The sequence below is a fragment of the Felis catus genome, chromosome B4, assembly GCF_018350175.1.
Source record: "Felis catus isolate Fca126 chromosome B4, F.catus_Fca126_mat1.0, whole genome shotgun sequence".
In the NCBI taxonomy this organism is placed as follows: domain Eukaryota; kingdom Metazoa; phylum Chordata; class Mammalia; order Carnivora; family Felidae; genus Felis; species Felis catus.
The window spans coordinates 78,010,233-78,032,710 of record NC_058374.1 but is presented as its reverse complement, the minus strand read 5'-3'; the positions used below and the strand labels follow the sequence as shown (position 1 = coordinate 78,032,710).

Genomic DNA, 22,478 nt, shown 5'->3' with positions numbered 1-22,478 from the left:
TCCACTATTGTAAATCTTAACTTTTCATTCATTAAACCACCTTAGATGTTCTGTTCTTGGAGTTTTGTGGCTGGAACTCAGCCAAGCCCTAAGAGTTTGCTCTTCTGAAAGGTAAGGCATGAGGGACAAAGTTTAGATTTCGGGGACTGCAGAACGCAGGATTAGGATATGGAAAGGCCTTTGAAATTCACTTGGGACCAGATTCTAGGAAACCACATGAGGGCACCAAGTACCCTGAAAGCTGTTTACCTTGAACACACTGGGAACTTGAAGTTTTGGTGATGGGATTCCAATCAAAAAATCAATAATCACCATTGTGAAGATAGTGAGGAAAACAGCAAAGTCACTCACCATGGAGCGTACCTGGCATGAGAAAGGATTGGAAAAGTGTTTTATTAGGCTCAATGCAGTAGAAGAGAATTTTGCATTGTAAAAGGTTTAAAAGTCCTCAGAAGAATGCTTTAATGTTATAATTGAATTAATACAACCACATGTAAACAACAGGAATATGTTAATATGCCCAAGTTAATACCCCCAAAGGGTGGATATGATGAGGGAGAATGAACCATTTGGCAAACTCTAATGTAACCACCCTGACTGGGAAGAGCTCTATTTGGAGCATTTGTGCCCAGGTCTGGGCAATAGTTCTGAGAACTTGGAATAAGATTCTCTGGGGCCAGTTAAGGTCCATTTGTACCAGCCAAGGGCCTTGGTGACAGCATCGACTCTTCTCCCTCATGCCCGACACCTCATCCACCTGCATCCAAGCCCTGTTGGCTCTACCTCCAGAACAAATCCCGGATCTGAGCACTTCTCACCACCTCCACTGTTCCTACCCAGACCAAGGTCACCATCAGCTCTTGTCTCTGTTAAGTACAGCAGACACTTGTTTCTGCCCCCCTTTAAAGCCATTGGACTGACTATACAAGTTGGATTATGTCAATCCACAAAAACCCTGAAATGGTTCCTCATTTCACTGAGATAAAGACCCAAAAGGCCTCGGCCTATGAGGCCCACACAATGAAATCATTAGAAGCCCAGCTTCTAACGCTCTCCCACTCGTTCACTCTGCTCCAGCCATACAGACCACTCCGTTGTGTATTTTCTTTTCTTTTTTTAAAAAAATTTTTTTAAATGTTTATTTATTTTTGACAGAGAGAGAGAGAGAGAGACAGAGACAGAGACAGAGCATGAGCGGAGGAGGGGCAGAGAGAGAGGGAGACACAGAATGGGAAGCGGGCTCCAGGCTCTGAGCTGTCTGCACAGAGCCCGACGCGGGGCTCGAACTCACGGACCGCGAGATCATGACCTGAGCCGAAGTCGGACGCTCAACCGACTGAGCCACCCAGGCACCCCCCCCCCAACTCTATTGTTTCTTAAACATCCCACCTTAGGGTCTTTGTACTTGCTTATCCCTCTTGTCTAGAATGCTTTTTCTCCAAGTAACTTCTTGGGTAGCTCCCTCACCTCCCTATGTTCATACAAAGGTCACCTTCCCTATGAGATCTTCTCTGATGATCCTACTTGCAATTGGTCACCATTCTCCACTCCAGCACCGCCTATGCTCCTTTTCTGCTTAATTTTCTCCATAGCAAAACAGATGAACATAAGGGAAGGAAGCAAAACTAATATAAAAACAGGGAGGGGGACAAAACATAAAAGACTCTTAAATATGGAGAACAGATGGTTACTGGAGGGGTTGTGGGAGGGGGGATGGGCTATATGGGCAAGGGGCATTAAGGAATCTACTCCTGAAATCATTGTTGCACTATATGCTAACTAACTTGGATGTAAATTTAAAAAAATTTTCTCCATAGCACTCATCACCATTTTGTGCCTAGGAGGACGTTATAGTTTAGTTCAGCTTTTTAAATTTTTTTTTCAATGTTTTTTATTTATTTTTGGGACAGAGAGAGACAGAGCATGAACGGGGGAGGGGCAGAGAGAGAGGGAGACACAGAATTGGAAACAGGCTCCAGGTTCCGAGCCATCAGCCCAGAGCTTGACGCGGGGCTCGAACTCACGGACTGCGAGATCGTGACCTGGCTGAAGTCGGACGCTTAACTGACTGCGCCACCCAGGCGCCCCTAGTTCAGCTTTAATAAAATACAATGCCTCTAAAACGCCCAGTGTCTGCCTTAATCTGAACTTCCAACAGAGACAGAGCAAAATATATCTTAGCCAAAATATATCTTAACCTGACTTTGCTTTCCTTTGAAACCTGAGGTTTGCAGCTTCCTGGCCCTGGTTTTGTCAGTTCTCTTCTGAATGTTACACAATTCTCTGAACCTGTACCTGCCCCCACCATCATGAGCCATCTTGGGTCCATCTGACCATCCTGGGGCCCAGTGGCCCTTCCCTCCTCTGAACTCCTACGACTCCTTGCATCCCAGGTTGGCACCCAACTCTTTACACTGTATCATATGGACCTGTGCATTTCGTATGTTTCTCCTTCCTATATGATGGCAGAGACGGTGTTTTAAACTTCTATATCCCTGATAGCACTTAACCCAGGCCTCAGCAAGTAGCTAGTAGAGAACTGCCCTTATTAACTATTTGTCCACATCAGAAACAATGACCCAGAACTAATTCAATATGTTTCCCTTAACTACAATGTAGCATCGCGGAAGTCTAAGAATGTGTTTTTCCTGCATGAGTGTACCATAGACACCTAATCAACTGAGCTCCCCACCCATTCGGACTTCCTGCCCTGCAAATGTACCTGACCGAACCCTCACTTCCAGAAAACCCACCATTTCTCATGCTTTGAACTCCTTTTCAAAGCAAAAGTGGCCCCTTTTCGCCGCTCTACACCCAGACTCTGATTCCGCTCTACTAGAACTGGTCATGATCAAATAGCACCGTTTGTATCAGATTACTGAGGCTTCAAAGAGTCAAGCAAACCAAGTCAGGAGTATTCTGGCTGCTGCAGTCAATGTCCCTGGTGATTTCACAAACTGCCACAAGAGACATCCCTGGGAAGAGACTTTGGGGTCCCCTACGTATCCAAAGTGATCATCCCGCTTTACTATATTTAGCAGCCAGCTCCAGCTATTGCATACTCCATCTCCCAGCATCCTGGAAAGGACACTTCACAGCACTCTGGAAATTGAGGGTTAAGAGCTTTTGCAGAACCCCCTTAAACTCCCCTGACACTTTTTTCTTTTTTTAAAGCAATCTCTACCCACCAATGTGGGGCTTGAACTTACGAGCCCAAGATCAAGAGTTGTGTGCTCTACTGAATGAGCCAGCAAGGCACCCATCGCCCGGCACTTTTAATCGAAAAAATCCTGAGTATTAACCCCTCAGCCCGCACCACACATTTACGAAAGGCTGCCAGACACTAGAAGAGAATGCCACAGTGGGGCTTGCCGGGACATCTGGAACTTGCCACCTGCCACTCTACTCAGCAAGCAGCATGGAAGCTGAGAATAGACTCTGTTCTATTAGAATTCTAACGCGGAAGAAATGTATGAGGGTGCTACCTACTCTGGTTGGGAAATAGCGACTTGTCTTAAATGTCTTTAAGGTGCTCGAGAGGATGAAGGTGGTGAAGAAGAGAATGCAGGACCAAAAGAGCACATCAGGAGTATAGGGTCCATGATGGCCACACGCAGATCCCGTGAACTCTCCGTGCATCTCCTGGCACTCCTGCGGGAACAAGCACTCTGGGTGATGAAAGGCAGGCACGAGGGAATAAATAGCTCTGGCCTTCTGAGCCCACCCCTCCCTGTCGTCCCACGGTTGCTGGGGAGCGCAGGCTGCCGGCAGTGCCCATTGACCCGTGTGCTTGTGGCGCTCTCGCTTGCACAGGCCCCTTCTGAGTACGGTGACTACTTAGAGTCCTTAGACGCTTTGGAAAATGAAACCAGGATGGTCCCAAGCAAGCATGAAGCTCTGGGAGGGCTCTGGCAATTCGTACTGTTTATCTTACAGAGGACTTCCAAATCGGAATGTTCTGCCAGCCTCGGAAACCTGGGTGTGCCCCCGCCCTGCCTGGTTTCACCCCCACATATCCCTAGTGCCGGGACCCTGGGTAGGGTGTACGTGGGAGGGAAGAGAAAGGCAATCTTCTTTTCCCTTTATATACAAGAGAACTTTTGCTGGGGAAAAGGGTCAGCAAGAATAGTTTAAATAAATTAATAAACAAACAAACAAACAAACAACCTTTATTTTTGAAAACGCCAGACCATGCTGAAGGGCTACCACACTTAAACTTGGCAGTCACAGTGCTACAATACAACTCCCAGACTTACGCTAACAGTCAGGTTGGCCCAGTGGACTTCTGTTGTCACGATATTGTGGTCCTTCCAGTACTGCAGGGTATGGTTGTTTGGATTTTCTGGGAGAGTACACCTGCAGCTGAGGGAACAAGAAAAAAGGATTCCTGAGGAAAGCAGCCAAGTATTTGATTAAATAGTTTTAGCCATGACTGGACTAAAGCCCCTGTCAGAGCCTGCCTCGTTTCTCCTTTGCCCATCTCAGGTCCCTGAGATTGGTCCTGTTGCTTGAGGCCCATGGGTAAGCCCAACCACACCCTTATTTTTCAGTCAGCCATTATAAACACAGACACAAATCGGCACATGGGCCTTGAATTAAATTGTGCCGACCACCAAGCTTGGCACAGAATGGTTCTGGCTGGTCTCCTTGCTTAGTTTCTTTCGCTTAGGCCCTTCCCGTGAAATTCAATCTATAAAGCAAGGAGGACCTGCTACCCCATTTGGCTCTCAACAGCCTTCTCCGAGCCTGGATATCTCCTGCTCTCTATACCCTGCCACATTCTCAATATGCTCTCAATATCAGAGGCTCCTGGAATTGTGATGCAAGCTTGTCCCGACACTGCATTATTCCTGGTAATATCCCACCACCATGGCCTCCTCTTGTACCTAACCAGACCAGATCAGACTCGTCCCTCTGGCCAACATGCAGCCTCCCAGTCCCACAATGAACATAGCCATTCCCACTAACTTTGCATCCTCTGTGGATTTTTTTTTTCAACGTTTATTTATTTATTTTTGGGACAGAGAGAGACAGAGCATGAACGGGGGAGGGGCAGAGAGAGAGGGAGACACAGAATCGGAAACAGGCTCCAGGCTCTGAGCCATCAGCCCAGAGCCTGAGGCGGGGCTCGAACTCCCGGACCGCGAGATCGTGACCTGGCTGAAGTCGGACGCTTAACCGACTGCGCCACCCAGGCGCCCCTATCCTCTGTGGATTTAATGAGCATACCTTCTAAGGATATAGTACAACAGAATTAAAATACAAAAAGATCTCAGTAGATTGTAATAGGAGGAAATCAACAAAATAAAACGTAATAGGGAAAGCCATAAAGTCCTACATTTAGGTCTACAAAATCAATCCCAAACTTGGAAGCAACGAAGATGTCCTTCAGTAGGTGAATGGATGCACTATATCTATAACTACACAATGGACTATTATTCAGCACTAAAAAGAACGAACTATCAAGCCATTAAAAGGCATTAAAGACCTTTAAGGCAATAACACTAAGTACACAAAGCCAATCAGAAAAGCCTACATACTGCAGGATTACAACTATATGACATTGCCGAAAAGGCAAAATGATGACAACAGTAAAAAGATCAATGCTTGCCAGGGTTTGGAGTGGTACCGAGGGACGGGTAGGCAGAGCACCAAATATTTTTTTTTGAGAGAGAGAGACAGAGAGAGACAGAGAGACAGAGAGAGAGCATGAGCAGGGGAGGTGCAGAGAGAGAGGGAGAGAGAAAGAATCCTAAGCAGGCTCCACACTCTCAGTGTGGAGCCCAGTGCGGGGCTCCATTTCATGAACTGTGAGACCATGACCTGAGCTGAAACCAAGAGTAGGAGGCTTAACCGAATGAGCCCCCCCCAGGTGACCTCAGAGCACAGATCTTTAAGGCAGTGAACTACTCTGTATGATACTATAATAGTGGATATATTATTTATAGATTAATCAAAACTCATAGAATGTACAACACCAAGAGTGAACCCTAATGTAAACTATAGGCTTTGGGTGATAATGATGCCTCCATGTAAATTCATTGTTTGCAACAAACTTAGCACTCTGGTGCGCGGGATGCTGATAGTGCGGGAGACTGCACATGTGTGGGAGCAGGGGGTGGATGGAAACTCTCTGTATCCTCTGCTCAACTTTGCTGTGAACCTAAAACTGCTCTTAAAAAATCAGTTCCACATACTTGGAAGGTATTATGCTGAGTGAAATAAGTCAGTCAGAGAAGGACAGATATCATATTATCTTCACTCATGTGTGGATCTTGAGAAACCTAACAGAAGACCATGGGGGAAGGGAAGAGGAAAAAAAAAAAGTTACAAACAGAGAGGGAGGGAGGCAAACCACAAGAGACTCTTAAATACAGAGAACCAAGGGTGGATGGGGGGTGGGGGAGATGGGAAGATGGGTGATGGGCATTGAGGAGGGCACTTGTTGGGATGAGCACCGGGTGTTGTATGGAAGCCAATTTGACAATAAAATATATTTTTTAAAAAATCAGTTCCACATACTAACATAAAATGATTTAAAGAGCTGGAGAGTTCTAGCTTCACAGCTCCAACGGTAGAATGCAATTAAGAAAAATCCCACCTTGAGCTGTATTAACACAGAATTACAGTGTCCAGATCCAAAGTCTACTCAGTCCAAGGCTGGTCACTTTTGTCAATCTTCCCCCACTAGGTCTCATGAGGGCAGATCCTTTGTCTGCCATGTTCACTGCTGTCTCCAGGGCCTAAAACCATGCCCGGCATATAGTAAGTGTTCAACAAATGTTTGTTAAACAAATAAATGAATGATTGAAAAAAAGGTCGAAGAATGAACCTTACTCCAATGCTAATCAGCAATCCACTAGGCTTCAAAGATTACACTCCCTTAATGGTTGTTATTTTGTAATAAAATAATTTCAAAATTCTAACAAAAGTTTTTTATGAATTCTGACCTTAAAAAGGGGAATAAATGAATACGCAGAACCTACAAAAATGTATCCGTGACTAGTTGGCAGACCCCTCCATACAGTGTGCTCTCTGCTCAGTTTCGGGTTGAAATTGTTCACTTTACAACCAGGCCCTCCACGTCAGAAATGTACAGCCAGAAGGCAGGGAATTTGATGTACGGAGCTAAAGGTTGAGGATCTTTAGTCATAATTTGGAGAATACTATTCCAGAGAAGAAGTGTTTCTAGGACCAGACTCTCCTGGATGGTTGACAGCATGGCGAAATACCATGTTTCTTCTTCCCCTGATCCAAACTGTATCAGGCATGGGAAGAAAACAGTCTCTTGCGTTGAAATCTATGTAAGTAAATAGATTACTAGATCCTTAGGAAACAGAGTAAGAGACCTGTGGATCTGCAAAGAATTGTGAGTATATCTCTACCTAACAATTCCTAAGAGGAGCCTGTACATATCTTCAGACAATCTTGATAACATGCTTCAGGGACTCACAAATCCTTATAAAAAGAAGGTCCTCCCAATAACTCACTTGAATTCTCCCTGCTACCTTTGCAGCCTACTTTTGTCTCGTGCCTGGAACCAAAAGCCCGTGCTCTGGAAAGCATTCCTCATGTCCCCTCTGAGTTTCGTTCTTAGTCCATCCTCTCTGTCATCACTTCTGGCTGTTCTCTGGCAGGCCCCCTGGGGTCTCCACATCCCTATCTAAGCCTTATTTCCCAGAGGGCCAAGACACTTCCTTAACAAAAGGCACAAGTACTGCCAGGTACACTGCATCAGCCAGTAAACGCAGGCCCACTGCTCAATTAAAAAAAAAAAAAAGGGGGGGTGCCTGGGTGGCTCAGTCGGTTAAGCGTCCGACTTCAGCTCAGGTCACGATCTCGCGGTCCGTGAGTTCGAGCCCCGCGTCGGCTCTGGGCTGATGGCTCAGAGCCTGGAGCCTGCTTCCGATTCTGTGTCTCCCTCTCTCTCTGCCCCTCCCCTGTTCATGCTCTGTCTCTCTCTGTCTCAAAAATAAATAAAACGTTAAAAAAAAAATTAAAAAAAAAAAAGACAAGCAGAAAGCATACTTACTAATACAGGCTAAGGTGGTCCAGCTGGCTGTGCATGTGGATGGGGTAGGTCTCTGCCAGGTGAATGAGCTTTTCTATTGCTTCGTAGATGAAAATAATGCAAATCAGGGAGGCAAATGCCTCTTCAGTGAAGCGGGTAATGTAACAGACAAGGGAACTGGCATCAGTTGCCACAAGGACAATACACAGGAAGGCAGTCCACAGTCCGATACAGGCTCGCAGGGAGAGGTACGAAAGAGCGTAATCTCTGAAACAAAACCAAAGTTCATCAAAAAGCATGGATGGGTGAATTACAAGACAAAGGGCCAGAAATGTGGTTAGTTCATCTCATCTCATCCATTCCAGTACCACAACCCAGTTTACCCCTAATTCTGACTGTACTTTACTCCCAAATGCTGCCCAGGGACAGCTGTGACCAAAGATTTGCTCCACGGGTAATATTTGCCCCACAGGTAGTATCTGCCACAGCAAGGACACGGAAAGTGGAGAAGGAAGGAATCGGCCACACGCATTTCTGCCATTACTGCCCAACTTGATTCAGATCTTATTCTTACAGTTAGGAAAAAGGGGCTGGCCCATGTTCCACATGCTCCTACGTCCAATCCAAAATGAAGAAAAAATTTGATAGGGAAAGGAGGCACTGCTAAGCCCCTACCATCAGTAGCAACCACAATATGAAGGGGGCGTCTTAGGCCAAATTAAAAATTGACTTGAAAGGGGCGCCTGGGTGGCTCAGTCAGTTGAGCGTCCAACTTCGGCTTGGGTCATGATCCCACGGTTCATGAGTTTGAGCCCCACATGGGCTCCGTGCTGATGGTGGGGAGCATGCTTGGGATTATCTCTCTCTCCCTCTCTCTCTCTGTCCCCTCTGTGTGCGCTCTCTCTCTCTCTCAAAATAAATAAATAAACTTTAAAAAACTTGATTTGAAATGAAAATGAAGGAATTTGACTTAGCTAGGGAAAGAAAACTCCAGTACGACACTGTGTGTTAACTAACTTGAATTTAAATAAATAAATTTTTAAAAAAGATAAAAAGTCAAGACTTCAACAATGGCTGAGGGACATTAATAAAGCTCTTTAAGATTAGGAGATCTACTATTTTAGGTACAGTACTACCTGGGGGCAGGGCAACAGACCAAATGATGTTCTTTCGTTAGGTTTTTACAATCCAGAGTAGTATTTGCCTGATTATGCTCGCCCGGGATCCTGGCATTCAACCCTAACGGCACAATAACACATCCAGTTAGAGTTTTCAGAAAACTAAATGTCTTACTTGCAGAATTTGAACAAAATCTTTTCAAATACAAGCACTGGCCCAGTACTTCCCAGGATGGTGAGAGCCTGTCCCGCAAACAAGGAATAGGCAATCCCAGTCATGGAGGCTCCAAACAAGGATTCAATTGCACTCTGAGGGGGGAAAAAAAATCATCAGAGTCCATAGCCCATCTGTAACCAGTAGCGTGGGCTTATACACATTCCTGACTTAGCTCTCGTGTGTGCCCTGACAAGCCATTTGCTTGTGTTTCATTTTAGCAAGAGTGAAGTACACACACGGTCTAATACTCCTGTAAACGGATACCGTCTTGATAATCCAGGTGCCCAAATCCAACCACATAGGATTCCTTAACTAAGTCCTGTTCTTCAGTGACTCAATTCAGTACTTAAATATACACAGAAAGCACAGTGATACCATTTGTACTATGAGCCGTCATTCAGAGTCACATTAAATTTCAAATGACATTGACCTATCATTTTCCACCCTTTTGAGCACCAGGCAATTCAACCGGGCAGTCAACTAGTGACATTGATGTGCAAGCAGACGAGAGTCGGTTCTAAAGGGAAAACTAGGTTGCTGCTTGGTATGAAATCAGAAGACCACAGTATTCAGTAGAAAGAATCCAATCTCCTCAGCCCTAGCCCGGGGGATTTTCCTCTCAGCAGACTTCCCTGCCAACACAATGTCTTAACTCCTGTTGGGGCCAAGAGAAGTGGTAAAAAGTCCTTACTATGCGTCCCTCAGTGGCTTCTCCGAGCAATCCCCCAAAGGTGATGACAGGTGACATGCAGGCACAGTACAGGAACAGAAAGGAGGCCAAACACTGTAAACTGAGTGCATCCCGGTAGTCGCTCCAGTACCAGGGGGCCTTCCGCTTGATGTCCAACACCAAGCCCCCAAACAGCCTGTGGAAACATGGCAAACAGGCCTCTAACGCAGTCCCTCTTCCACGGAAGTATTTGAACAGCGCACATTTGAAAGCCACTTCAAATGTGGTCTGAAGACATGCTTTGGCTTCCGTGTGAGCCCCAGTACAAGAAATCTCTCCGGGGCCAGCACACATTCCATTTGCAAACAAGGGCATGAATTTGAATGATTATCCCGAGCATAAAGAGAATTGCTTTGGGAGTGCATATTGCCCATTCAATAAAGAGTTCCCCAAAAAATTAACGTGAAATTAAGTAATCGCTTCAAACCGCAAATTCTGAGCTGTTCGGAGGAAATGTGCAAAACCCATTCAAGGTATTAAAATCGTTAGTTTTATTATATATGTATTCTAGCCAAAGAGCCCCATCACATGCACTTCCCTACTCTGAACAGCTACCCACCTTATTGTTGAGAAATTAGCATAAGAATTCGTTCCTGTGGTCGACAAGTAGTAGCAGATATTGTGCCAGGGACCGGAGATGCAGCAGGGAGAAAGACAACGCAGCCCTTCTCTAGCACAGGTGATAGGCAGTGCTGTGAGGGTGCCACAGCAGCATAGAACAGGAGGGAGATTTCAACGGGGACTCAGAGAACGGACCAGGAGCTAGCCAGATGGGGCAGAGGGGCTAGCGTGGGTGACACCTGGAGGTGAGAGTGCATGGCGGGGTCCAAGTGCTAACGCAGATACAGCTCCATAAGACAGTGTGAGGGGCAAATACCAACAGACGGGAACGGTGAAGCTGGAGAAGCCAAGTCACAGAGCGCCTTGCAAACTGTTTTAAGGAATTAGAACTTTATCCTGATGGCATGTCAAGTCACCGAAGGATTGTAAACAGGAGAACAACATAATTAAACGTGCATTCTGGAAGGATCACTCTGGAGGGGGTGTAATGAATGGAACGCGGGGCAAGACTGGAGGCAGGGGATTGGGAGGAGGAGAAGTGGAAGGACTCAAGGGCTGAATCAGGAAGTCGTAGAGTCCACAGGACGTGGTGGCAGGACTTCTGGACCCCTCTCCAGTTCCCAAGGATGAGACAGATCAAGAGCAAGATATCCCACACCAAGAAAGAGCGTTCTCAAACTGGGTCACTTTTTCTAGAGTGAGGTCTTTGCACCAGAGTGAAAGTGGATAGGGGAGTCACAAAAAATGCCACTCAGCATTATAGGACAGATCACCTGGTCTCTTCTACAAACCAATGGCATAGAAAAAAAGGAAGGAGAGCTAGTACAGAATGGGATCATAATAACCAAATGCAATCCCTGACTGGATGCTATGTGAAGAAAAAAAAAAAAACTCTAAAAAGATGTGGTTAAGACAATCACAAAAAGTTAAATGTGAACTGAGCATTAGACAATTTAAAGAATTATTGTTAATTTTGTTAGATTTCATAATGGCATGACCGTTGTTTTTTAAAATGTCCTTATCAAACAGAGATACATACTGAAGTAGTTACAGGTAAAATGACATGATAGCAGTGATTTGGTTTAAAATAATCTAGAAAACATAAAAATAAAACAATTACATGGGGAGAAATAGACAAAACACGACTGGCAAAATGTTAATCACCGTTGACGGGCACATGGGGGTTCATTATACTGTTCTCTCTTCTTACGTGTTTGAAACTTTCTATAATAAGCCAAAAGCAAAAAATGAGCTACTCTTTCATGAAAGGAGGCTTGGCCAGCTCTTTCCATCTCTCTGCCTGGGAGCCTGGAGGAGAACCATGCGACCTGGGGCCTGTACACCAGGGGGAAAGGCCCAGGCAGCTCTCTCTTTCCATTTGAATGCTTTCTCTCCCTAGCCAGGTGCAATGAGTGTGTTCGTGGACACGGGCGGACACTGTTCTATTCTACCTATTTGTTCTTTTCCTCTGGTTTGGGTGGGTATAGTTGGGATTCACCGTCGTCAGTTTATAGCGGTAACATCACAATCTGGTTCTTGGCTTAGAGGAGAGAGGCAAAGCTCGTTTTGTTTTTAGTCTATCTGGCAAACCTAGCTTAGGTAAGGGGCTATCTATAGGGTCTAACCTAGAGTGTGAGAGTTCCACCTCAGAGTCTGGAACCAAGGCTCCAGTTTGTAATAAAGTGTCACTATGCCTTGCTTTCTCCTCTGTGCAAATAGGACCTCATAGGCAGTTTTGATCGGTCTGGGGCAAGACACAAGTGTTTCTGGGTCTTTACCAAGACAGAACTAGTACCATGTGAATATCACCTCTTAATCACCGATGACCTTCCTCTGAAGGGTATTATTCTGGGAGAAGAATCTCCTTCTGTAATAATGAGCCTCACCCCACTTGGCAACCTGAGATGCTGCCACGATTGCTCAGCCCCTGGATGCAGGAGGCCCTTCCAGGGAGGAACGTCTATGAGTCACAGACAAAAGATGTATGTGAAATGGATTTATAAGAAGCCATAGAAAGGGGGGGGCATCTGCACGCCTAACAGTGATTAAAAGGGGAAAGAAAAGATCTGAGGCTCTTATGGATAATGTAACTATAAATTAATAAAATGATTTCTGACTACTATTTATGGAGTCAGCCTTATCCCTCACTCATGCATAGAATCAGACCATAATCGCACAGCTACCACAAGATCAGGCATGGATGCTTCTCTCTACATTTGAGACTTCCTTTCCCTTTCAACACTACCTTTGATGTTCAAGTTTTTTGGGGGGTAGGAGGCACACAGGGATACGAATTTCAGCTTGATGCAAGAAAGGACTTACCCATGTAGAGGGTCACTAGGCTCTGGAGCACTGACTTAGGGAGACCTTCTCTGGAGGGCTTTAGGGACAGCCCAGCCATCCATTTGTCTGGTGTGCTTTGGAAGAAACCTGTTTGAAGTGTGTGTGTTGGGGGGGTGGGGAATCATCAAGATAGCAGCTCCTGGTTCTTTTTTTCATTAACCCTTCCCAAAAGTGGCATCCCCAACGAGGTACATAAATATGCCTTGGAAAAGCCCTTTCTTGGAAAACCTTCTCTTCCCTGCGGTGAAACTTGTGACCTAGGAACACTCTAGTCAGACTTTTGTCTTTGTTATGTACAGGAATGCATCAGCATCACGGAGGTCCAACACACTGTGCTCCAGCCCGGCCTCAGGTTAATACAGGACTGTTTTCAACTTGCCTCCTTTCCTGCCTTAAGAGTCTACACGCCCCCATCTTCATATACCTCCCCGTCTGACAAATAGAACATCCCCTAAGTCTCCAGGTTTTGCCCCAGGCCTTGCAACATGGCACACACAAGGCAGGTTTTCCACCTCGGAGAAACACAACTAATGGTATGAAGAACTATTTTTTGTCTGTGCAGTCCAGGCGGGTCCAGAAAGTTCTAGGATGTTCATCTATGGGGGAGGGTTTGCTTTGACTCCCTACAAACTTTGAGATTTGGAAAGAGAAAAGGGTTGGCACAGAAGCATAATCTGTGATGCAGGCATGAAGTCACCTGACCTACAAGGCTATAATAGGAGAAAGGCCATGTGTCTTGAGGTCTTTTACTAAGGGCTCTGAGGAAAATTTGGGGAACTCAGGAAGAGGAGGTATCTCCCATACCAAGCAGCCCTAGGCCCTGAACCTAGATAACCCTTCCTTTCAGCTTTATCAACCCCATTAACTTCCTGACAAGACATGAAGGGAGAACTTCCTCAAACCCTAGATGAGTTTGTGAGTAAAGGTACTTTGACACTGTGAGTAAGCATGTGATGATCCTGGCCACATGAGATCTTCTTTTGGGATGTCAGGCACCATTTCTGAGAATCGACAATTCTTGAGATCTAATCTAATGGTCTCCCAAACTCCCACGTGGACTGGATTATAAATGACCCCCTCAAAAGGCCTGGGACTTTAGTTTATTCTCCTCTAACACCAAAAGAAACCTGAAACCTCAAATCATTTGGAGGAAACCCTGTTGCCCTCATTTCCACTACCTTCAAACTCTAAGTCTTGGGGTGTGAACACCATTTATATTCAAAAGATATATCACCACCCTGAAATACCATCAAACACCCAAGACCCTTTCCCTAAAAAACACCACCTCCTCTAGGACCGTCTCAATCCTGGAAGCTATTCTAGGGACAGATGCTTCCCTTGAACTGCTTCTCAATACCAGGCCTCCCCACCCAATTCAGACCTCTCCCAACTTTAAAGAAAATGTTAAATTTACTCTTGGAGGTTGCTCCCTCATTTCAGTGATCCCTTCCATCAAAGAACTGTTCTTTTCCTCCATGATCACTCCCCAGAACCCAATTATCTTTCCCCACCCTCAAATACATTCCTCCAGCCAGGAAACACACCCCCATTCTGGACACTGCTAGCTAAGTGCCATCTCTCCTGCTTCTAAGCCCCCTTTCCTAGCTTCTCCCTGAATTTCTAAGAGTAGAAAAATAGATGACTGTCTACAATTCTAGAAAACCCTGAGTTTCCACTGGGTACTGAGGATAGAAAAATAAGGAAAGCAACTTCAAGCAAAGAAGAAAAAAACTAAGGTGAAAGCTAGGAAGTAGAGGACGTTACAAAGCTTCACTCCATGATCTGAGTCCTGTCCTGAGACTCTCCACCCAGCAGATCCTCAGAAACAAGTACAACTTATGGAACTACAACTATGGTCTCAACCATCTCCCACCATCTGGGGAAACCCTAGATGTCACTCCAACCCAAAATACCATCCTCTTTTACCACCTTCTTACCTGGCAAATCAAAGTTAGTCTGGGAACCTGCTTCCCTAAACTTCCATAGAGAACCTCCTCCTTGGACATCTGTCTTTAGAGTCTGGGCCTAGAAGAGTAGATTGACTATTCTGAGACACACCCACACCCCTAAAATACTACTTATTTTCCTACCCTAAGGGAGTTTCTTTACTTAAAATAATCACTCAAGGGGCACCTGGGTGGCTCAGTCGGTTAAGCGTCCGACTTTGGCTCAGGTTATGATCTCATGGCTCGTGAGTTCAAGCCCCACATCGGGCTCTGTGCTGACAGCTCGGAGCCTGGAACCTGCTTTGGATTCTGTATTTCCCTCTCTCTCTACCCTTCCCCACTCATGCTCTTTTTCTCTCTCTCTCTCTCTCTCTCTCTCTGCCTCTCTCTCTCAAAAATAAACATTAAAAATAAATAAATAAATAAATAACCATTAAATATTTATCTATATTTAGTCCACTCATGCTACAGAACAGGGATCACTCTAAAAGTATTCATTCATTCATTCATCAGATACTCAGTGCCCAGTCTGTGCAGGGCACCGTGCTGGGTGCTAGGATTATAATGGTCACCCTGCCCTTACGGAGCAAACATTCTAGCAGGAAGACAACAAATGAAGCAATAATAATAAAGTATGGGAAGGGCTGTAAACCAAGGGGTAGGAGGAAGGTGGCAGACAGGTGAGGGACAAAGCTCAAAGTTGTGACACCACACAGTAGGAATACCTAACCTCATCTAGAGAGAGTCTTAGAAGGCTTCCCAAAGGAAGTGACCCCTAAGCTGAGACAAAAAGGTAAGTAGCAGTTAGCCAGGAGATGAGGGAGGGGACGAGTGTTCAAATCAGAAGGAACAACGTGTGGAAAGGACTGGAGGTGAGACAGACTGTGGTCAGTGGTTTGAGAAACTTGAATGAATGAATACAAGATCTGATAAATTCACAATACTTATTACAGTCAGTGGTTCCATTTGAAAAGTCATTCCCAGCCAAAATACTAGAGAGAAGGAGGCTGAAAGTGAAGACTATGACTCATTCCTTTACACAACTTCAGCCCAGTAAGCAGCATGAGCTGTGAAATGTCTCAGAACTTACCGCCCGGTGCGCTGAAGTTCTGGCCCGCTGTGGCCCCCATGTGGTTCCGGTTCTATGTGGCAAACATTTCCATTTGGAACTCCAGGCATTTTCCGCTTCTCCTTTCAACAGAGGAACACAAAATTAGTAAAGTCAGCCATCTATCCTGTCCTTCCTGTTAACAGCGGGGAGTGATAATGAGATCATCCAAAAACAGCCCCCAAATACCCATGTGTTTGTAGTTTTCAAATGCATTTACTGATTTGGGGCAGTTTATTGACTTTCCTGAAAAACAATAACAACATATAATTTCTCGTCCTCTCTACTAGTGCTTAACTCCTAAACTTGCGTTGCTCAGAGACAGAAATATGGAGGCCTGGACATCAGGTGGGACCTAAGTTCCAGTTTCAAATCTGCCTCTGTATAATCTCACTTCACCTTAAAACTCTGAAGATAGTTTCATTGAAGATAGTTTTATTTATTTGTAATATTAAGGATAAAAATACCTGCGTGGGGATGTTGCCGGGAGGGCTGAGTTAGCATCTGTAAAGCGCCAGGCCTGGTGTCTCGTGTACAAGGGCTCTTTGGCCACCTTTGATCTGTCCCAAAGTATGCGGGATTCCACCTGTTCTCTCTATACAACTTGCTCTTTTTGTCGCATGGCTTCATTCACAATATACTCCCAAGAAATGTGCTTTCCTCTCCTAACCCATCCCACATCAAACCTCCAAAAGCTGGCTTTAAAATTATCCTACAGTAATCCTGACTGATCGCATCACACCTGAGCCAATCTATGTTACTGTATACTCATTTTTTATAACTGCTCTGTTCATTCTAGGTGCCCAAAACAGGGCTATAGCTTGAGTTATTTAGTATTTACCCACATGGTCTTTGCTTTGTCCATGGTGGGTACTCAGTAAGTGACACTTAAGCTACCATTGGCTAACGTGCATACATTACCTGGGAAGGGACATTTTTGGGTGGCTCGATTCTAATGGAGGGGTCCCACTCCCCTGGAGGGAGCACTGTAACCTGGTCTAGGAACTCGTCAATCCCCGCCAGGAGATCGTCTCGCTCTTTTGCCTTATACGCCACATCATGAAAAATCTACAGAGAAGAAAAAGCCCTTAGGAAAGTTGAAAATAACTTTACTTAAAACAATCCCCAATGAAGGGCACCTGGGTGGCTCAGTCAGTTGTGCAGTTGAGCGTCCAACTCTTGATTCTGGCTCAGGTCATGATCTCACGGTTCATGAGTTCGAGCCCTTGCATCAGCCTCCACTCTAACAGCACAGAGCCTGCATGGGATTCCCTCTTTCCCTCTCCTCTCCCCCTCCCCAACTCTTGCTCTCAAAATAAATAAATAAACTTAAAAACAACCACAACAATCACCAATGAATGTGGTGAAGGACAGATACAACCTCATGATTTTTATCTCTGTCATGGGGAATGACATGACAATGTGGAAAACTTCAGCATTTAAAAAAGTGCAAGGATAAAAGCATAAAAAAATGAAACTAGGGGCGCCTGGTTGGCGCAGTCGGTTAAGCGTCCGACTTCAGCCAGGTCACGATCTTGCGGTCCGTGAGTTCGAGCCCCGCGTCAGGCTCTGGGCTGATGGCTCAGAGCCTGGAGCCTGTTTCCCATTCTGTGTCTCCCTCTCTCTCTGACCCTCCCCTGTTCATGCTCTGTCTCTCTCTGTCTCAAAAATAAATAAACGTTGAAAAAAATAAAAAATAAAAAAAAAATGAAACTAAAGATGAGATGGGTCAAAAAAGAACTAGATATCTGTATGCTAGTACAAGAAAAGATGAGACTCTAAAGTTGTATAATTGTTATCCCCCCAAAGAGTGGGACAAAAGGCAAGATACATGGGAAAATTTTCCTATCATAATGGTTGGAAAAAGTGGATGAAATTCCTAATGAAGGTCCCCCACGAAATAAGCTTCCCAATCAAAGACAGATGACAAAACACAACCCCCATCTCCCTCTGCCTGCTAACACATATGCCTTAAAAACCCTACCCTGCAGCTTACAAGAGCAGTACAGCAGTGCCTCGCTAGGGCACGTAGTGGGGATTCAGCACCATGGCAGCCGCAATGTCTGGTTGCTTGGGACATTCACATCTCAGTACCCAAGCTCATACCCCTGACCCTCACGTGGAATAAGAGTGAGGGTTCTTTATGTAAATAGCTTTTATGTATGCAATTAGCCATCCTCTCTAGAAGGTTGTCAGCCTTAACACCTTTCTCTCTAGGCATCCTAAGAGCCAATGATAATTTTCCCAGAAAAAGATTTCTCTGCATCCTTGGGAGAGATGATATAGGAAGAAATAACCCCAGAAGGTTTGGTCTTCCCACAAAAAGCATTCAGAGAAGTGACCTGCCCTGCAGAAGACACTGCAAGGGTGATTATTTTATCCCCAACAGATAACTCAGGGTCTAGCACAGAGTAAAGACTCAATACATATTTACGGCATGAACGAAAAGCAGAATGGTGCATACCTCATCTGTCATGATGGTGGCCATGGATCTGCCAATCTCATGGTACTGCTGACCTTTCCCTACTGGACCCAATAGGATAAACAAAAATCTGGCAACACACACAGAGGATGAAATTATAAACTATGTAAGCAGACATAAAGAAGTGGCATCTTATTCCTCTCCAAACAGCGAAACATTTCTCTCTCCTATCAACCAGAAATCACTGTGGTAACTTCAATAAAAGGAGACAGACTAATGATGGAGCAATATAAGTGGCCTTGACCTAACAGCTCCACTCTGAGCATTGGACGTATTTGTATGACTCCATTCAATAATGCGGTTATAATTGTTAGGGTTTCCATAGACACAATTCCTTGCTGTGGGAAAAAAAAAATTCTTTTTTTTTAATTCTTTTTTTAAAACATGCCATTGTTGTGCAAATTCAAGGTTTTCTGAATCTCATTCATTGCTCTAATAAGCAAATGATGGGGAGAAGAGAGGGATAAGGAAGTTGACATGATCAAGCCCTGTAGAGGAGTCGAAATTGTGTTCTGGACATCTGAATACTCTGTAATTAATGGGGCTCTGAATCACCTGAATCACCACCTTCAGAGTGCACGAATAGCCTTTTGAACAAATGTGGACATATTTGCAAACCATACAAATCCTGCCAGAACCGTAGAAAGAGACATCAGTACTTTTGCTCAGACATATTTCCCTGAGACACGGCTCTGTGGAACTGAGAGGGTAAGACTCAGGCTTCCCACCATAACAAGTGATTAGCCTGTGATACGCCCTTGGGATGCTCTTCAGTTCTCCACTCCCAAGGCTATAGTTACTTAAAAGTCATAGCCTTAAAAGTCTTAGAATTCTTCTGTGTGGAGGTTAATCCAACATACCCCCAGTGAGATCGCTGCTGAATTTTAAACAGCATTCCCCAGTTAATCCCAAATTTTGGCACTAGCTGGTTTCTTCTACCAGAGCTCACACAAATCTGTGCTTTAGACAGAATGCGCTGAGTTTCGCTGCCCTTGTCTTTACCTTGTTGGGATGGGCACTTCTGTCAGACCCGAGAGAAGAACGGCTGGAGAGAGCCTCACAAAGGCAACGATGGGGCGGTCCAGAGAATCCACCTCACCAACCAGGACATTTGAGGCCTCCGCCCCAGTGGGAATTTTTTTCATGAAATGAAGATCCACCTGAAAGTCCAAAAGAACCCTCTGACAACCTAGGAGTTGTCACTTCACACATCAACCACCTCCCTTACCTTACATTCACCTGTCGTCTCATGATTTAACAAATGTTTGCTCACACTCTTTCATTTGACCCTTGCAATACCTCTGTAAAGTGGATAAAATAGGTCTTATTAGCCTCATTTTTTATTTACAAAAAAAAAAAAAAAACGAAATGACTGAAACCCAGAGAGGTGAAGTTGACTTGCCCAGTGGAGCCTTTAAGAGAGAGAATTTAAATCCAGGTCCTCTGATTTGAATTTCATTACACCACGCTTTCTCACCGACTGTTTTTGAAGCTCTCGGTCAAATTTTTTCCCTTTTAAAACACTTGACTGCTTTGTCAGAGGTTTCAGCTTTTCTAAATAAAACAGGGAGCCTTCCCAGCAGAGAAGTGACGCGACCCCATCTGTGTTCTGGCTAGTATCGAGGACAGACCAGGCCAATGAGAGGCTGGAGGCAGGGAGATCGAGGCTTGAGCCAGAAGCTGCAGCGAGGCACTGCTACTGCAGAAATCTTAGGATGTCCAAGTCACAGTCCCCAAGAAGAGCCTCAACCACAAAGTAGTTTTAGGAGACAAGAGCAAAAATATTGTTTCCGCAAAACCCTGGGAGGTGAGAAGGGGCTGCTGAAGAGTAAGCACCAAAAACAACTTTGGAAGAATCGGGAGGTCTGTGTCAGGGAGGCTTATCGGGGGCTCCTCTCAGTTCTAGCATCGAACCTGGTGGAATAAACTTGAGTCTGCCCCATGCAGGCTGGAGTGAAAGGGAGAAGACCCAGGCAGAGGGGCCTCCTTTTCTGCAGAAAGGGTTCTGGTCTTAGACAAAAGGTGTTGAACTACTAAAGCTTACCCGGCTTCCAGCGATTGGACTCTCGGTTCCACTAGGAATACTCTTAGGCCTACAAGCCAAGCTCCCGTGTCTCTGCTCACCTTGCTTAAATCCACGGGACTGTGTTCACAATTCACGCCATTTTTTACTTCAAGACTCGTAGTTGGAACAGACTGAGGAGACACAGTTTGACCTATTCAGAGAAGACAGAATCCTCTGAGCCTCTGCCCTTTCCCCCCTTTGACACACCCCATCCGTCACCCGTTGGCTATGGCTCTCTGTCCTGCAAGGCCCATAGAGAAGAGCTAAGAAGACTGTGCAGATAAGACCCACACATACATGTCTCCTTACGGACTAGTAAAGGGAGGGCAGAAGTCTTACTACTTCCACACCTTCTTCCTGAACATATTTGTGGTCCTCTTTTCTTCCTCTATTAAGGCAGGAATTCTTAACCAGGAGCGCTTATCAGAGACTCCTTTGGATAACGTTTCAAATACGTAGATTCCCAGGCATATCCCCTGCACGTTGTGATTCAGTAAATGTGGGGACAGGGAGACATAGAGATTAGACCCTGCCTGGCCACAGAGAAGGAAACCAAACAGCGGCTGAGATTCATGGAATGTCTACAACCCATCACGTACCTGATTAAGGGATTTACGTAGAATCACGTATCGAAACCTCACATTAAACTGATGGGGCAGATGCTATTATCATCCTTATTTCACAGAGGAGAAAGTGAGACTTTAAGAGGTTTAGGAGGCTGCCCGAGGTCACACACTTTGCAAATAGTGGAGCCTGAATCTCAAGCCTCGAAGTCTGACTCAAGAACCTATACTACTGTATTTTGTGTCCCTAATCTAAGATCAATCTGAGGCAACATCTCTAGGGCCAGAGATAGATGGTCATCAGTCCCAGCCCCCCATCTTGCCAGTAACCAAACCACATTGTGTGTAAGTGAGCATGGAAACATATTAGACAAATATAGCCTGTACCCTCTGGTAACTTAGCATCTTCAACTAGTTCCTAAGTGTCTTATTAATAAAAGAACAGTCACTCCTAATAATCTTACCATTTTTATCCATCGAATGTGGATCTGACTGCTTCTTGCCAACCTCAGCGAAGGAGCGAACAATGGGAATGAGGTTATTTCTCTTTTTTTCGTTCTGATGATGATGCTTCTTGAGAAGGGCTTCCCGTACTTTAACCCTCATGCTGTCATTCAGGTCACTGAACAGTTCTTGCTGGTCCAGGATCAGGTCTGGAAAGCAGGTGCTGACATGAACACTCAAACTGACAGTCAGTGAACTCAAAGAGGCCCGCGTTGGGTGGAATGAGGGGTGAGGGGCGAGGAGTGGGAGAAACAGTTCCACGAGGGTCATTAGGGTACAAGGTACAGTCATACCTCAGGGCCTGAAAGATCTATTTGACGACAGCAGCTGTGACAAGTTACACTTTATGCATATAACAGATCATTATTATTAGAAACAATCAAGCATTTAATAGGTGCCAGAACTATACTATGAACTTTACACAGATTATCCAATCAAATCCTAATGAAACCTCTGAGAAGGAGGTGGTATTGTAACAATTTGTACAGATCCAGAAAACCGAGGCCCAAACGTTACAAAATTTCCCAAGATCTCACATCTAGTAAGTCGTAGAGCTGGGATTCAATCCCAAGACTATCTGACTCAAAAGCCCACACCGTTACCCACTTTGTTCTGTTATCTGCCAAAGTTCCTCTATATTCCCTTCCTCCAACATTTCGACATCGCTATACTCACTATACTCGTCAAGAGGAACGACAACTGTAGAACACTCCGAATGACAATTTGAAGGTGGAACCGACCGTGTATGATTCAGTTAACTAAGTGCCCCAGGCAATTACCATCAACCTTTAACCTGTCAGACCAACACAGTTGAGGGGGGTTAAAAAATC

At 45.1% G+C, this 22,478-nt stretch overlaps 1 protein-coding gene across 13 annotated transcripts in view; it reads right to left on the bottom strand.

The window, feature by feature from the left end:
- The window catches only part of SLC4A8 (solute carrier family 4 member 8), a 79,991-nt gene that overhangs the window by 26,645 nt on the left and 30,868 nt on the right, over window positions 1–22,478 (bottom strand). For 11 of the 13 annotated variants that reach the window (XM_019834951.3, XM_045061822.1, XM_045061823.1 and 8 more), the window contains 12 exons: window positions 21,609–21,797; window positions 20,641–20,732; window positions 19,519–19,676; window positions 18,499–18,586; window positions 16,956–17,102; window positions 16,017–16,117; window positions 10,038–10,212; window positions 9,305–9,438; window positions 8,033–8,278; window positions 4,257–4,362; window positions 3,490–3,651; window positions 250–363 (listed from right to left, as the gene is read on the bottom strand). In XM_019834951.3, coding sequence (XP_019690510.1) covers window positions 250–363; window positions 3,490–3,651; window positions 4,257–4,362; window positions 8,033–8,278; window positions 9,305–9,438; window positions 10,038–10,212; window positions 16,017–16,117; window positions 16,956–17,102; window positions 18,499–18,586; window positions 19,519–19,676; window positions 20,641–20,732; window positions 21,609–21,797 — 1,712 coding nt within the window. The remainder of the gene's footprint in view (window positions 1–249; window positions 364–3,489; window positions 3,652–4,256; window positions 4,363–8,032; window positions 8,279–9,304; window positions 9,439–10,037; window positions 10,213–16,016; window positions 16,118–16,955; window positions 17,103–18,498; window positions 18,587–19,518; window positions 19,677–20,640; window positions 20,733–21,608; window positions 21,798–22,478) is intronic. The other 2 variants (XM_045061821.1, XM_045061825.1) reach the window with 1 other exon arrangement.